Source organism: Myxine glutinosa, chromosome 14 (genome assembly GCF_964187855.1).
Source record: "Myxine glutinosa chromosome 14, kmMyxGlut1.1, whole genome shotgun sequence".
NCBI classification, from domain to species: Eukaryota; Metazoa; Chordata; class Myxini; order Myxiniformes; family Myxinidae; genus Myxine; species Myxine glutinosa.
Genome location: NC_136274.1, coordinates 35056492 through 35074368, shown reverse-complemented (window position 1 = coordinate 35074368; position 17877 = coordinate 35056492). Strand labels below are relative to the sequence as shown.

General features: G+C 45.9%; 2 protein-coding genes across 3 annotated transcripts in view; one reads left to right on the top strand and one right to left on the bottom strand.

Annotated features, from left to right (window-relative positions):
- Positions 1-17877, bottom strand: part of LOC137417262 (ribosomal protein S6 kinase beta-1) — a gene marked incomplete at its 5' end in the record, with an annotated part of 59911 nt that overhangs the window by 19091 nt on the left and 22943 nt on the right. For both annotated transcript variants that reach the window (XR_013621436.1, XM_078768471.1), the window contains 1 exon segment: positions 14075-14182. Coding sequence is in view for 1 of the 2 variants with exons in the window: in XM_078768471.1 (XP_078624597.1) it covers positions 14075-14182 (108 nt within the window).
- The window catches only part of LOC137418387 (la-related protein 1-like), a 169794-nt gene continuing 157556 nt past the window's right edge, over positions 5640-17877 (top strand). Inside the window, exon 1 of the mRNA XM_078768470.1 lies at positions 5640-5950. Coding sequence (XP_078624596.1) covers positions 5855-5950 — 96 coding nt within the window. The 5' untranslated portion in view covers positions 5640-5854. The remainder of the gene's footprint in view (positions 5951-17877) is intronic.

Genomic DNA, 17877 nt, shown 5'->3' with positions numbered 1-17877 from the left:
GGACATCTTCCTAGTTATTCTTATTCTATGTCAGTTAAGGCCTCGTCTCCATTAATTATGACTCTTCGTTGCACCAGAATGTGATTATATGGCATCAGTAGTGAGTTTAGGACCTTTCCCATACCTCCTTCCATCTTCTTCCCCAACAATTACAACAACAACAGAGGAGATGGCGGCGGAGCGGGGGAGGATGCGTCCTCACACCGGCTCGATTAGCGCCATAGACCATGCGCTCCACGGGGTTACCACGAAGGGGCTCCTTGTCAGCTCCTCGTCAAGGGCGGAGCCTGGTAAACCCCCCGCACGCACCCAATGAGAAGCAACGTGCCGATTCCACGAGGCGGAGCTAACGAGCCGAGGGCGTGTCACTCCCCGCCGGATATACGCGGCCCCGCGCCGGATGTGACGTCAGATGCGCACCCAGCTTGGAGAAGGAAAGCCACCTGCGAGCGCTGAGTCAGATGCGCACCCATCTTGGAGAAGGAAAGCCACCTGCGAGCGCTGAGTCAGATGCGCACCCAGCTTGGAGAAGGAAAGCCACCTGCGAGCGCTGAGTCAGATGCGCCCCCAGCTTGAGCAGACAGGACGCCATCCGAGCGCTGCGACCTCCCCGCATCTCTGGACCGGACCGAGTCGATTCTGACCTTTGAGCCCAGGTGCACCTGGAGCCATCGCTACCTGCCTTTCCTTGCCATCAATCCCCGTGTGAGTCAGCATTTTGTCCCGTTTATCTGTCGTCTGTTGGGAATAATATAAGATTGTGTCTAAGTGCTTGTCTTTCTATGCTGTCCCTCTTGTAGTTGTAATCTAACCTTCCGCCTTAATATAACCTCCTCCGGAGGTCTTGAGAACTGAACCCCTGGTGTCGTATTGTGTTATTGTAATCCAGCCGGGTGTCTTCTTTTTCTTATTGAGCCAGCATCGCGCGACTTCGTCGACGTCGAGTATAGTCGGGTAATTTGTGCGGACACGACGGCCATTCCGCTCGGCCCACTTTAACATCAAAGTCGTGTCTGTAACAATTGGTGTCGGGAGTGAGATTCGAGGCCCGACCAAATTTTGAAAAAAAAAAAAAAAAAACGAATAGAGGAAAAAAAAAATTTGGTCAAAATTTGGAGCGGCCGAAATTTGTTTTGTTTTACGAAACTCGAATTTTGCAAGTCGCGCTATGGCGGATCAAGACGGCTGGGGTCCGGTAGGGGAGAGTGAAGCAGGGTCGGTCCAGGACCAAATTGAGGGACATGAGGGACATGAGGAGAGCGAAACAGCGGGGGTAGCAGACGCGCGAAATGGCGCCTCGCACATAGCTACGGCGGCCGCACCCGCTGCACAAGTGGGAGGGATGGCCCAGATGCAGGTCCTCATGGAGCAATTTATGGCGCAAATGCAGGCGTCCCTCAAACTGCAGAGTAACCAATTGGGGAACCGGATGGATGCTCAGAGTGAGCAAATGAGGGTTAATAGTGAGCGATTGGAGGGCCAAATGAGGGTTGATAGTGAGCGATTGGAGGGCCAAATGAGGGTTGATAGTGGGCGATTAGAGGGCCAAATGAGGGGTACCGGTGAGGGATTAGAAAAGAAATTTGAGGGGTTAGACAACGGGATAAAAGAGGTGAAACATGGGTTAGAGGGGGTAGAAAATAGAATGGCTGCCCAGGAGAATCAAATAGAGGGAGTGAAAAATGGGTTAGAGGGGTTAGAAAACAGTATGGAAGGCAAATTGAGGGACATGAGGGACCAAGCGGAAAGGGAAGTTAAACAAATGGAGCAGCAGATAGAGGGGGTCAGAATGGGGGTAGAAACCAAACTGGATGCTCACAGGGAGGAAATGGAGCAGATGAGGGTGGCATCTGGGCAGGAGATGCAAGTGATGGGAGAGGAGATCAGAAGAGGAGTGAGTGAGGAGGTCGGAGGAGTGCGCGAGGAGGTGAGGCACTGTGAGGAGCACATGGAAAAGGAGGTGAGAAAGGGGACTGTAAAATTGCAAGGGGGCATAGAGGACCTGACGCAGGAGGTGGAGCAGCTGACGGTGGGACAGACGGAGTTAGTGGAGCAGGTTCAAAGGAACACTGCGGTATTAGGAGGTTTAAAAGCGACACAGAGAGAACTAAAAGATGACTTGGTGGCGACGAAGAGGGAATGTCAGATGGTACGTGAGGGACTGACAACGAGGTTGGACGAGGTGATAGAGGTAATGGAGACGAAGGACCGGCAGGTGAGGACGCACATGGAAACGGTCAAGGTAGCCTTGGAGGACGAGCTTGAGGAGACGTACCGGGGAATAAAAGAGGTGAAGCACAAATTAGAAGAAGTGGAAGAAGGGGTGAGCGAAATTAAGAAGCGACGGAGAGGGGATAACAAAGAGATAAAAGAGGAGATAAAAGAATTGGTCCAAAGGCTGTGTTTGGATCGTGATGTGCTCATTAACCGGATGAGGGATTCGCAGGTGATGGAGGAGAAGCGAAGAGGAAGAGGACCCGGTGTAAGTGGTGACCAATATGGTCGTGCGTATGATGCGCCAGGGGATTTAATAAGCTTGGGGGTCGAAATAGACCCGGGTGTTCGTGAGAGGCCACTGGTGAAGTGTGTGACAGGTCTGGTGTGCGAAAGAGGAGGTGTGCGAGAAAGTCCGACTCTGGGGTGTGTGAGGAAAAAGTGCATGCCAAGGAGTGAGGGTGTTGGCGAGAATGAGTCGGTCGTAGCGCGTGTGCGAGGGAGCACATGGAAGCGTGCTGTGGTGAGTGTTACAGAGGGTGTGACGGGAGAGTGTGCGCGAGAAAGGTGTGTGACGGACAGGTGCATGGGGAAAGAGTGCGCTGTCAGAAGTAAGGAAGAGTGTCCACCTGTGGTGAGTGTTACAGAGGGTGTAACGGGAGAGTGTGCGCGAGAAAGGTGTGTGACGGACAGGTGCATGGGGAAAGAGTGCGCTGTCAGAAGTAAGGAAGAGTGTCCACCTGTGGTGAGTGTTACAGAGGGTGTAACGGGAGAGTGTGCGCGAGAAAGGTGTGTGACGGACAGGTGCATGAGGAAAGAGTGCGCTGTCAAGAGTAAGGGTGAGTGCGCTGTCAGGAATGGAGGTGAAAGTAGTGAGAGTGACATGGAGCGTGAGTTAGTTGTGACAGGTGAGCGAGGATGTACACCTGGGATGGAAGGATGCACACCTGGAATGGTAGAGCGTGAGTGGGAATGCACGCTGGAATTGGTAGTGAGGCACGTGGTTGGGTGTGCGAATGAGGGCACACCTGTGATTGTCACAGAGGAGGTGACCGAGGAGGGGGCGCGAAGAGGTGTATTGGTGAGGTGTGCTACCAACGAATGTGTGCCAAAGTGTTCGGTGGTCAGGTGTGTGACCAAGGCTGTGAGTGGAATGGGTGTACCTGGGTGTGTAAGGAACGGTACAAGGAGAATGGGAACAGCTGCATGTATGAGCAAGGAACGGGCTGCGGGGTGTAAGCATGCAGGTGAAGCATCGACGTTACACGGGTTAAAGGTCAGGTCGACTTTTAGCCGAAGCGGGCCCTCGGTGCGTGCCGGGCTTCGCGTGCCGCGAGAACCAGCGGGGATCCGAGCCACGGCGGGTTCAAAAGGACCGCCGTGCGCGATCCGTGCTGGGCCTCGCTTTGAACGTCCGTGCTCCACTAGGCGGAGCGGGCGGCCCGATAGAAAGAGTCGTCATGGCGACCACTTTTTGGTGAGGCATTCCGGCAGGCCGAGATCGAGCCATGGGATGGCTCCGTGCCGAGAAGGTGCGTGGGATCTCGGGCCGGGTAAACCTCCTTCCCTGCACCGAAGGCAGGATGCAGCCAGCCACAGGCACAGAACAACCAGCATCCATTGCTTGGCTTTACGAAGCCGGGCTTTGGACGGGAATTGGCGCACCGAGAGGTATTAGTGAGTAGACGGGTGATGAGGTTAGTGTTTTGGACCCAAAATTGGAGAAAAACAAAATTTGGTGATTGGCAAAGGATTGGCAGTAGTGATTGGCAGATGATGGGTAGTGATTGGCAAATTTTTGATTTGTTGAAATTTGATGTGCAAAATTGGTAGTGAGAGACCCCCGATGTGGTGGGATGGCATCCCTGCCACCTTTCCCATGAGTGGGGCAAAGGAGCAATAGTTTATGGGGTGTATGGCAGTGAAAACTAGCCCGGGTGGGTTAGGTTATATTGTAGGGATCTAGCGAAGATGACATTAGGTGACGTTAAGTTTAGTTAGTGACTGATACCTGTAGTAGGGACGCAGGTAGATTAGTGTGGATGATAATGACGTGGGAGCGCAATAGTTTAAAGGGACGACTGGGAAGCGCAAGTTTCAGAAGGGAGTAGTTAGCTGAAATGATGCCGTGTGTGTGAGGATGGAACAGGTGTGATTGCACAGGTGTGCAACTGGACAGGTGTGTGGAGCAGTGTATGAGTAGTGAGTGTGTGGATCAGCGCGAATGCGCTTGGGGAGAGAAGGGTGCAGGTGGCACCAGGTGTGAGAGCACAGGTGTGCAGGTACAGGTGTGTGGAGAGAGTTGGAGTGAGTGGTACGGAGTGGTGTGCATGGTGCGAAGGGGTGGATGGGGGAAGAGTGGACCCCTTTCACGAGTACCCGGGGCGGGTAGTGTAAGTGTTAGGTAGAGGGTATAGGTAAATTGTGGTTGGATATTGGCATTTGTGGTGCGGTTGCAGAATGGTGTTGTGAATGGGTGCATTAGTGTTGTGGAAATGGCTGGGCGTGTAGCCTGTTAGTGTGTGTAGTTGGTTGAGCACTCCACCACTGTGAGGATGTCGGCCAGGTGAGGCCGCAGGTGGGCTCTGGGAGCCGGTAGAGTTGTGGATGGGGCCCGAGGATCCGGAGGATGGACCCGGGTAGCCCAGTGCCAGAGAGGGCACCGAGTGGGAAGAGAGCCAGAGGGCCTTCCCCAGGTAGTTAGGTTAGGGTAAGGAGCAGGTAAGCTCGGAGGCAACTGCAGTGGTGGAGGTGTGCAGGTGGGTAGACCCACTGGGAGAGGTACGCGCCGCAGCCCAGAAATTGTGCGAGGGCACCGGGAGATGAATCGGGGGAGTGAGACCCCAAATTGAAGAGCACCACAGTTTGGCCAATGGGAATTGGTTTTTAGAACCCGTAGTGTAAGAGGGCCAATGGTTTGGCCGGAGAAAGACCCCGGGTAGTGTAAAGTTGTTAAAGTCATTTAGGAAATAGTTAGGATTGATGAACCTGTCGCACCATACGCAGCCACTTACCTGTGGTGATGATGATGACTCCACACCTGTGTTTTCTTTGTTTGTTGCAGGAAATGAGATTGCTGTGTGGATTTGTGAGACGCATCACGACGTGGATGAGACATTGGGGTGATTCCATCTCTCCCTCCCTAGGAGGGACTGATGTTGAATTGGTAATGGCAAATTTTGATGTTGAGTTGAAAATGGCAAATTTTGATGAGAGTTGAAAATGGCAAATTTGATTGGTTAGGAGGGAGAGAAGACGAATTTGGTATATGGGAGGAACGGGGAAGACAGTAGGGATGTTTGTTGATTTGTAAAGTAGATGTTTATGGGTAGTGTTGTGTTTTGTGGATACAGTAAGGGGTAAGGGAGGGGCCATGTAGGTTACCTGGTGGGGGGGGGGGGGCGTACGATAGGAACGTACCTGTCTCACCTGGTTCCCATGTGCCCCCAGTGTGCATCACCTTACATTGCGTGCACTTTTGCGCCCTTACCACCTTACTCACTTGTCTGCTTCTTTTGTCTCCCACCTCCGAGGATCTGGCTTTGGGGTAGAGAGAGAGGAGAGAGAGGTGCTGGCTGCGCAGTTGTGGGCCTGCACTTTCGCTGTTTGCTGCCGGGATCGATACACCATATGGACCGCAATGTTTGTGGCCACCCACAATGGACCGCAGTTCGTTTGCGGCCAAGCACCACCCGGGGATGGACCTATGGGTCAACGTGGCACCTATGCCATACAGGTGAACCACTTTTAGTTGACACCAAGTGCACCACAAGAAGAGCAAGAGACACCTGCAGGGTTAGGGGTTGTCGCATTTATTTTTAATCATTGAACAATGGTGACTGCACCGATTGGTGGTGGGGTGGTGCTGTTGATGCTCGGGAAGGGTGCTCTGCACGTTATTAAAGGCCGTCGGCCACAGAGCACTCGTGGGTTGGTGTATCGATGTTGGCAAGCGCGCTCTCTCTCTATGCATAACATCTGCATGTGTCCCTCCAAAAACAGGTCCTGGATCGTAGTGTAAATAGCAGCGTAGTCTTGTAAATAATGCTCCCTACCGGCTGTATGTTTAGTTTGAGAATTCTTTCCGGATTCGGTTATCCTGTGGGTGTGTTTCTGTGAGGAGAAGGGTGCAACGTCGCAGGGGGACATATTTACTCATTTGTGAATATCTGTAAAACTGTCGCACTCAGGGTAGAGTTAATAGTAGAGGGAACTACATTGCGTGCCACACTAAAGTAGGTAAAAATTTATCGGGTCGGGACGCCCCGAGGGTAGAGAAGGGTGCAATGTTGCGAATATGGAATTTGGCCTCCATATCCGCTTGTAAATATTCCCCTATTTTCTCCAATACTCCCCAACTTTCCCCGATCCCCCATTCCCTAGTCCCATTGCATGTAAATAACAATCAGTAGAGCCGACCTTCCCCTTATTCCCCCATTAAATGTCGTGCCCAGGTCCACCGCACCACACGTAGACAACTTTCGGACATCTTCCTAGTTATTCTTATTCTATGTCAGTTAAGGCCTCGTCTCCATTAATTATGACTCTTCGTTGCACCAGAATGTGATTATATGGCATCAGTAGTGAGTTTAGGACCTTTCCCATACCTCCTTCCATCTTCTTCCCCAACAATTACAACAACAACAGAGGAGATGGCGGCGGAGCGGGGGAGGATGCGTCCTCACACCGGCTCGATTAGCGCCATAGACCATGCGCTCCACGGGGTTACCACGAAGGGGCTCCTTGTCAGCTCCTCGTCAAGGGCGGAGCCTGGTAAACCCCCCGCACGCACCCAATGAGAAGCAACGTGCCGATTCCACGAGGCGGAGCTAACGAGCCGAGGGCGTGTCACTCCCCGCCGGATATACGCGGCCCCGCGCCGGATGTGACGTCAGATGCGCACCCAGCTTGGAGAAGGAAAGCCACCTGCGAGCGCTGAGTCAGATGCGCACCCAGCTTGGAGAAGGAAAGCCACCTGCGAGCGCTGAGTCAGATGCGCACCCAGCTTGGAGAAGGAAAGCCACCTGCGAGCGCTGAGTCAGATGCGCACCCAGCTTGGAGAAGGAAAGCCACCTGCGAGCGCTGAGTCAGATGCGCCCCCAGCTTGAGCAGACAGGACGCCATCCGAGCGCTGCGACCTCCCCGCATCTCTGGACCGGACCGAGTCGATTCTGACCTTTGAGCCCAGGTGCACCTGGAGCCATCGCTACCTGCCTTTCCTTGCCATCAATCCCCGTGTGAGTCAGCATTTTGTCCCGTTTATCTGTCGTCTGTTGGGAATAATATAAGATTGTGTCTAAGTGCTTGTCTTTCTATGCTGTCCCTCTTGTAGTTGTAATCTAACCTTCCGCCTTAATATAACCTCCTCCGGAGGTCTTGAGAACTGAACCCCTGGTGTTGTATTGTGTTATTGTAATCCAGCCGGGTGTCTTCTTTTTCTTATTGAGCCAGCATCGCGCGACTTCGTCGACGTCGAGTATAGTCGGGTAATTTGTGCGGACACGACGGCCATTCCGCTCGGCCCACTTTAACATCAAAGTCGTGTCTGTAACAATATATATATATACACCTCTACTTCTTCCTTTCCCCATTTTATATCCAAACTCTCGGCTCATTGAAGAATGACGTGACAGACAGCAAACTGACAATGAATTGGGAAGTGGGAACAATTGGACAAATGGGCTAGCATTGTCCAAATAACTACATTTATTTTAAAAAAGAAGATGATCCCGAGTGGGCTGACACTCACCTCTTGAGGTTGTAATTCAGACCTCTGCTGATTTTGGGGGACCCTCCTTACCCCCCCAGGAGGCCCCCCTGATACAAAAATCGAAACATCCAAGACCGAGCGATCCTGTGGACCATCGAGTAGAAGGTCTGTATCGGGTTTCAGATCATTAGGTTGGTAAATAAGGGACGAGTAGGGATCCAAAGTTACAAGGGGTAATCCCCTTCCCCCCACCCATCCCCTCCGGGAGTCCCATGATCCAAAATCGGAAAATCGAAGCCTGAGTGAGCAATTGTGCAGGCCATCAATTAGAAGGTCTGTATCAGGTTTCAGAGCAATTGGTTAGTAAATAAGTGACAATTAGGGATCCGAAGTTTCAGGGGGCAAACCCCCGTGGGAGCCCCCAGGATCAAAAATCGAAAAATTGAAGCCTGAATTAATGTGTGGGCTACTGTCTTATATTCATGTGTCAAGTTTCAGAACAATCAGCCAGATGATCAGGCACAAGTGGCAAAAATAGCAAAAAGTGAACGGACGGACGACCGGACGGATAGACAAACATTCAGACATCACAACCAATTTTATAAGTTAATCTCTTCAAAAATCGAGATGAGATGACCTAATGATCCACCCATCTTTTCCCTTCTTCTTCCAAACCTTTTCTCCCTTTCACCTCTATCTTTCCTGGTCAGCTCCCAAAGCCCTAACTAAGGCTGAACTCTCCAACTTGTCACCTTTTTCAAAGTCCTGATTGCATCTTGTTAAATTAAATATACTGTCTCTGCTGCTTCTGTCTTCTCTCTTCTCTCTTTAATTTGTCCTTCACCTTTGGCTGCCTTTTACTATGCCTAAAAGTTATCCAGTCAACAGCAGGCCAGCAAGCACAACTGCCAAAGACTGTTATTTCTAAAATGGCCTGATCTCAGATAATCAGTTTGGATTCCATCCCAAGCACTCAACTTTGGATATGCAACTCTTTTCTCAAAGATGGATGGATGCCCCAACTTATATAAAAACTCACGGCTATCTCGCTGAACACATCTCGGACATTCAACATTCTGGCACCCTGCTTTGCTTGCCAAGCTTTTTGTCTGTGGAATAGAACGCCATCTTTTTCCTGGCTCACTGACTTCCATCACTCATGGTCTGAGTTTAGCACACAATGGTGTTTCTTTCATTACCTCTTAGCGGAAGCCGGAGTGCCTAAAGCGTGTCTTGAACTCAGTTTTGTTCCACATATGCTTCAATTATATGGGACGAATTTCTTACAATTTCATGACTCCAATTCTTTTGTATTAGAAAAAAAAAATCGCACCCATGTCTGAAGGAAGCGGTGCAGTTTGGCAGTATGTGTGGAATCCATGCAAGTTACAGGACTTCCAGATGCTGATAACTTTATAACCCTTTAGAACTCATTAGAATTATCCTTTAGAACCCTTTAGAATTATCCTTTATAATCCCTTTAGAACCCTTTACCCATTAGAATTACCCTTTATAACCCATTAAAATTATCCTTCAGAACCAATTATAATTGCCCTTTAGAACACTTTAGAATTACCCTTCAGAACCCTTTAGAATTACCCTTTAGAACCCTCGAGAACTACTCTATATAACCCATGAGAATTATCCTTTACAATTACACTTTATAACCCATTAGAATTACCCTTTAGAACCCATTAAAATTATCCTTCAGAACCAATTCGAATTGCCCTTTAGAACACTTTAGAATGACCCGATAGAACCCCTTAGAATTACCCTTTATATCCCTTTAGAATTGCGTTCTAGAACCCTCGAGAACTACCCTTTATAACCCACTGGCAGAAGTACCCGGCGTTGCCGGGCGGGGAGGAGGTGGGGAGAGGGGGAAGGGGAGGGGAGGGTGGGAGGTGGGGAAGTGGGGGAAGGGAGGGGGGAAGGAGAGGGGTGGGGGGGAAGGGAAGGGGTGGGGGGAGGGGAAGGGGTGATGAGGGGAGAGGGGGGGAAGCGGATGGAGGAATAAAGGGGAGGGGAAGAAGGGGGGGGGGGGGGGGAAGGGGAGGGGTGGGGGGAGGGAGGCAGGAGAGGAAGGGGGTTCATATCTATGCTGGTGGGTGAATGTGGCGTTCATCATGTTTCTGAGTTAAGTGTGATGCCGATCAGGAAAAAGAGGAAGCTGTACTACCAAATTCGTACACTTCTGGAATTGTTTGATTTATTTGTATTCAAATGTGTGGTGATTGTTGTACACCGCTCCTTTCCTATGCCATCTCCAGGCATTGCAAATCGTCATTGCCGGGCACCAAAGGGGGCTCGGCTGTGACGCGCGCTGAAAGAGAGTACTCAGTTTTCACTCTGGTTTCTTGCTTTCTTGTTTTCTTGTTTGTTTGTTTTCTTTCTTGGTTGTCAGGACGATATCTCAGCTATCCTTTGAGCTAGGAAGCTGAAATTTCGGCACAAGAGTGAGCAAGTCCTTTCTCAAAAACTGTATTTTTTTTTTTGATTAATCAATAAATTGAGGAGTTATTTAATTATTAGCGATTAATTAAGTACTTATTTAATTAATCAAATTTCCTTTCTCTTCTGACCATTAACTCAGGCACCTTTTGAGTTAGGAATCTGATATTTGGACATGCCAATGACCAGGTGATTTGGCTGCAAAGGATATTTTTGATTTATTAATTAATCAATTAATTATTTAATTATTCGATTAATGACAACTTTTTTTTTTTTTTTTTAAGTTACAGATTCTGATGAAATAGTGGTAGTTTATGTGTTCTCTGACCAAATTGATTAATAATTTAATTTTTTTATGATTATTATTTATTTATTTTCATTATTAATCATTTATTTATTTTCTTTCTCATTTGGCCAATATCTCAGGCACCTTTTGAGCTGGGAAGCTAATATTTGGACATGAGTGACCAAGTGATGTGGCTATCAAGGATATTTTTGATTTATTGATTAATCATTTCATCTATTAATTATTTATTGATTAATCGATTAATTATTTATTGAGTAATCAATTAATTATTTAATTTTTTATAAATGACTTATTCAATTAAATTTCTAAAAGATACATCTTCGGATGAAGCACTAGTGGTTTAGTTATGCGATTAGCCAATTGATTATGAAAATATTTTGTGATAATCTTTTATTGATTTTAATTATACAATTAATCAATCAATTAGTGTACACCTCTCCCTCCCAATGCAGCCTCAATGAGCTGCACTGCGGTATTGCCGGGCGCCGGAGGCGCCCCGGCAATGCCGTGCTGCAGCATATTTAATTATTTGGCATGCGGCGGTGTACTTTGAATGTATGTGTACTTGTTTTGTATTTATTTATGCAAATGTGTACTTGTATATAACTGTGATTAATTTTAAAAGGCTTAGGCACTATCGAGCGATTAAAAAAAAAAACTCCAAAAAAACGATCTTTTTTTTTTTTTCATAATTTTTTTTTTGGCCTAAAACACTCCCAGGCACTCACTGATGAACCTCTGAAAGTTTGACGAAGATCCGTTTAGCCATCTCTGAGAAAAATGGCAACACACAGACAGACAGACATCTCTCTTATATAGTAGATTATAATTATCCTTTAGAATTACCCTTTATAACCCATTGGAATTACCCTTGAGAATCCTTTAGAATTACCCTTTAGATCCCTTTATAATTACACTTTAGAACCTTCTCGAATTACCCTTTATTATCTGGTAATTCCCTGTGTGTCGCAAGAGGTGACTAACAGGGTTGGCGGCAGGAAGGGCATCCGGCCATAAAACATTGCTTCAAAAAGGGGGACCACGGTGCCCGGAAAAGGCCAACCCCTGCTCTGCGGGGAAAAATGGCCTCTAAAGGTGGTTCATCCTTTAGAATTACTCTTTAGAATTACCCATTAGAAATACCCTTTAGAACCCATTAGAATTACCCTTCAGAACCAATTAGAATTGCCCTTTAGAACACTTTAGAATTACATTTTAGATCCCTTTAGAATCACCCTTTAAAATACTCAAGAATTACACTTTAGAACCCTTTATAATTAAACACAATGGGTTAGAAAGGTCCTTCCTCTTTATTTTTTATGGATGGATGGACAGATGGAAGGAAGGACATTGCCAAATATTGAAGTGATTTCACTGCTTTAAAAGCATTTGCAGACACTTCACATTATTCCGTCACATACCCCATTCCAAAGACAGAATTAGATGCTTATCTGACACTTGGAAACTGTCATTTAAAACCGTCAAACCTTAACCCATCACTCTTGAATCAAGATTCCGAGAAAGATCACATAAAAGATCCACCTGTCCATCCCACACAACCATTGAAATAGGTATAACCCCTTGAAATGATTACCCTCACCATCAGTCACATCCTCTATTGGTCAAAGCATGTATTTAATCCTGCCTCAAAATTCAGTTGCACACCCAGTATAGTATCCTCCGTCATACAGTCCTCCTTTGGTAAACCTGGATTTCTCATTGCCGATATAAGGCCTTTGTCTGGATCTCAATAACATACTACTCTCTCTTAAAAAAGAAGGTTCCATGCTTCACACTTCTCTTTCCTAAATGCTGTAGAATCTACAGGTCTAAAAATCATTGGCATCACTCACAAAAAGGCAACTAGATGGTATTCATAGAATACTTACCCTGCGCAGTCAAGTTGTTGCGAGCCAACTCTTGTGTTTTTGAACATTCTTTTTTTATTTGATCCAATATGGCTGCCAGACCACGTGAACGATGACATAAATTTATATTCTCTAATATAATTGTTGCATTGATCACGCTCAATACATTTCAAATTGATCAGACTAAGCGTTGTACCTGTCGAATTATGACGTCATAATTATGGCAACGATGACGTCTCGTTAACAACACCTATTCCCCATATGGAATTCTTTACAATGAGCCATGTTTCAATTTTTTCCATGGAGCGGTTTTGGAGATATAGAGGTGCAACGTTTTTCGTTTTTTCCAAGATGGCGCCTGTACCACATGACCTATGACGTCATGATTATCATTAAAATATGCTAAAGGAAGAGGCGCTCCTATGGTGAAAATTTCGTGTCCATCAGACCAACAGCTGCTGAATTTTTTAAAATAATGGTCGATGGATAAGTGTTGTATTTGTCGAATTATGACATCATAACGAAGGCACCAATGACATCACCATTGACATATCCTATTCCCCATGGGGAGTCGTTGACAATGAGCCAGGTCTCAATTTTTTCCATGGAGTGGTTTCAGAGATATAGAGGTGCAAATATTTTCAAAGATGGCGCCTGTATCACGTGACCTATAACGTCATAATAATCATTAAAATATTCCACAGGAGGAGGCCCTCCTATGGTGAAAATTTCATATCAATCGGACCATCGGTTGCCGAGAAAATGAATTTTTAAAATGCAGACACGGCACATGTACGTACATGAATGCTTAACCCAGCTTTTCGCTTCGCGAGCGCAGGGTATAAAGAAGACACATGACTACTTAATCACAAAAAAATTTCTACCAGCCCCTCTGCTGGTCTTGGACACTTTCGACACTTTCATTTGAGTCGTCCACCTCTCCCCACTCCCTCCATGATGCACGCGTTCTTACAGTAACGTCTTCCATGTTATTCCTCCAAAATAAAGCCTTACTGCTAAACCTCCACTTTGTTCCTCTTTTCTCCCACGAGACTAGTGGAACTGCCTTGCTGAGTCATTTCAATTCCATTCTTCCCTTCAGGAGTTCAAGTCACCAGTACACCATCTCACGTCATCTTCAATGTCACCTCGTGATCTTTTGGACGCTCATCAACCATCTTCTAATCGACCACGAGGAAAGAAACACGGTAACCTGCATCCACTCTATCTTCTTCCTCTTCATTAATTCCTTTGCTCATTTTCGTTTTTTTTTTTGTTTTTTTTTTTTCTCTCTCTCTCTTTCTCTCTTTCTCTCTCTCTCTTTCTCTCTTTCTCTCTCTCTCTCTCTCATTTAGAATACAAAACAAAATAAAAATAAAAACAGCCCACTTTACAGCATTCCACTCTTCAGGCAAATCTCAGTATGTAGATAAATACGTAGCCAAATAAAGAATAAGATTTCAAAAACAAGTGAACAGGAACATTTATTATTACTGTATTATTTTTTTTTTTTAACAAAGTTACCTTTTTGAGCAGGTCACGGGCATTAGGTGTGATGTACGGAGGTAAACTCAATTTGGCGTTCAGGATTTTCTCTGTAGTTCTTTTTCTGTTTGGTGCTGTGAACGGAGGCTGAGGGAACATGGTGGGAAGATAGAGTTCAATGAATGATGTGAAGAAATGGTGTCAGTATGAACAGACTTAAAACAGACTTAAACTAAACTTAGAACAATACTCAGACTTAAAGGAACAGGTTCGAATCCTGTTCTACACCAAAACGTCATGCCATATCATAATTCCCTTGTACTTACTGAAATAAATGTAGTCATGCCACAAGCCTTACAGTCAATATAAGAACGAGAACGGCACTCGGTATACAGCATAGCTCTGCCAGACTGAACAGTTTACGCGTTGTATCAACGGATAGGCCGGATCTGGATCCAGATCTGAAACAAAATCGAATTAGCTTGTTATTGTCTCATAACCAACTAATCCACCAAGTTTTGTCCGAATCCGTCCACAACTTTTTGAGACATCGTGCTATATATTGTTTTTTGGCACTATCTCTCAATAGTAAAGAGTGTACGGTGTGTACCCCGATTTAGAATAGGTACACCGTAGCCCTGCGCATCGTAAAAGGCGACTAAGGGTTGGCGTCAGGAAGGGCATCCGGCCATAAAAACATTGCCTCAAACAGGGAACCATGATTGTCATGAGGCCCGCAAGGCTAACCCCCGCTCTCGCGGGGAAAATGGCCTTAAAACGATCATTCATTCATTCATTCTCAATAGTAAAGAGTCACTTTAAAATTTCTAGTATCAGCATCCGGATCTTCACAAAAATCCAAACATTTCATCCTTGTCACACACCTAACCTCTCCACCACATTACATCCAAATTTCATCCATTCACCTGTTGACGAGAACCTCACACAGATATCACAATCACTACATACAGTCGTGGCTAAAAATATTTGCACCCTTGCACTTTTTTCAAAGAATTCACCATTTCTTCCAGAAAATTGTTGAAATTAAAATGAAATACTTTTGAGAATTTCAACTCATTCTGCGCATCATGGCCCAGGCAAGCCTCTTTTTCTTATTCTGCCATCTTAGCAATGGCTTTCTTAAAGCTACTCGACCTGTCAAACCTGCAGCTCGAAGTCTTCTCTTCACAGTTGAAACTGAGACTTGCTTACTTCGACCAGTGTTAAGCTGTGCTTGAAGCTGTTGTCCTGTGAGCCGCCTATCACGCAAGCTGTTGACTCTCAGAAACTTGTCTTCTGATTCTGTTGTGGCTTTGGGTCTGCCAGACCTCTTCCTGTCAGAGTTTCCTCCAGTTTCCAAGTGCCTTTTGATGGTGTAGGAAACTGTACTCACTGACACCTTGGATTTCTTTGCAATTTCTCTAAAGGAAAGACCTACACTTTTAAGGGTTATAAAGGTCTGTCTGTCTGTCTTCCTTTGTTAATTTGTACCACTTCAGGTTATTCACTGGACTTGAATTGCTTAAATTTCAATAAAAACTGGGAAAATTGAGGTGTTCCAAAACTTTTGACCGGTAGTGTATGCCTAAGCTACCTCCAATTCCTGAAAATGTACATGTACCCCTCTATCCCCAATGCTTCTAATTTATTCCAAAACTCCAATTCAAACTCCAATTTAAACCTATATACTGTTTCTGCTGCCATTACCTTCCCAGGGACATTGTTCCATGTATTAACTACTATTTGAATGAAAGAACCTGTTTCACTTCATCCAAAGTCTTTTCTTCTTCACCTTCAGGCCCTCAGGCTAACCCCCGCTCTTGCAGGGAAAATGGCCTTAAAATGCCTGTTGTGTTGTGTCTTCAGGCTGTGGCCCCTGGTCCGATCACTACCCATTCTGCTGAAAAGTATTCTGTACTTATTTTGTCAACTAGCAAAGAACTCAACCTTACAGACTAGTTGATGAACTCACTTTTATGATGCCAATGTTGTATTTTCTTAAGACTTGTAATGCAGGCTTCCACCAGGTGACGCTATAGGGTACACATTTACAAATTAAGAATTTGAGTCCTCCCCTCACCCTCGGCCTGGGACGATTTTTTTTTAACCACCTAAAACCACCCCATGTACAACCCTTTGAATCCTGACAAGTCTCATACTCTCACTCTCCAAAAGGCCGTTGGGCAAACCCTCCTATCAACTTTCGTAACAATCCTCTTGAGGAGGTTCAGTCATTCAAACTCCTGGGTCTCGCTATCAGCCATGATCTTTCCTGGGCAAACCACATTTAAAAGTTGACCTCCAAAGTCGGTCACCGACTGGGCATCCTCCATCGTGCAAAATCCTTTCATGGCACACCTGAATCGTGCAAAATCCTTCTTTAGCACACCTGAGGCTACAAGGCCTTCATCCATAACTTGATGGAGTACTGCTCTCCCTTCTGGGCTGGTGCCCTTGCCTCACACTTTGCTCAGTTTGACTCAGTGGAATCCAAGACTTTCAAGATCATTGGAATCTCCTGCGATGAAGTTGAGTCTATGAGCCTATCACTTCACCGTCACAGGCAGGTAGGCACTTCACCAATTGATTTGACACTGCTTTTCACTTATTGTGCATGGAGTAACAACAAAAACAACAAAAATGTATCCGCTGGACTTGCTGTTAAAACGATTGGGCCTTCAAACACACACTTCTAAGTAAAACCAATACAATTACCTGCTACTCTGCTCCGTTACCTGCTAAAGGCTCTCACCTTTAGCAATATCAAACATACCACATCTTACACAAATCACGATCCGGATACAACAACAAAAACACACACTTATCAAATTATGCCATCTGCAGTGTTGAATCTACCAACTGGACCCTCCAAAATCTCACGTGATCTCCCACGAATTCATAGTACAGGCATAACATTTCCAATATTCTCAAAGAACGTTTAAAAGAAGCAGAGTAGACAGACTGTGATTGAGCAGATAAATCAGTTTCCTCCAATCAAGAATTAAAATGTGTGATGAACTGGCCCTCTTGAGGCAAACATTCAACCCAAACATTCAAACTCCTGCCAAACATGGGAAATACATACATTTGTATGGCTTTATTTCCTGTATGGATAATAGCCTTTGTGAGACAAGAAAATAAGCAGCAAGAATGTAGTCCAGAGATAATTTCAATGACTAAAACTCAAACTGTACTGTCATAAGCTAGGTTGACAAACTAAAAAAAACATCATGAAGCTGCTCAGCCAGCAACCTGCCCATGACATGGTAGCATACCTGAACTCCCAAAGTTAGGCATATTACAAATAAAGGCACTTATTGAGTTAAGTTTTAAGTAAGATACACTTTTTAAAATTTCAATTGCATGTCACATTTCAGCAATACGAGACTTTCAAAATGACGTATTCCACCCCAGAATGTTCGGTAAGCAGGCACAAAAACTCCAAGGAATGTCGGCATTCAGGGCATCATGAAGTATATTGTGTGTGGGAGATAAAGATTGCTACTTGAAATGGCTCACAATGCTTCTGAAATAGGCTGAAAATATTTTGAAAAGTACCCGAGAGAAAGGGCTGTACCTCTGCACAATGAAATACTCGGAGAATTTTCTCAGCTTCCTGAAGAGGAAGCTGCTCGTACTGCAACCTCCCCACCATGTCGGCTGGTTCAAGGCCCGAGTGGACAGGCGTGTGCTACACAAACCCCCGACAGATCGCTACCAATGAATGGACTGTGTATCTGCATTAAGGGCTTCTGAACACTGACAGGAAGGACATATCTGGGGCTTTTGAACGTGCAGGGTAAGTTTAAAATTGTGATATTTACTACTAATCATGTAAGGAA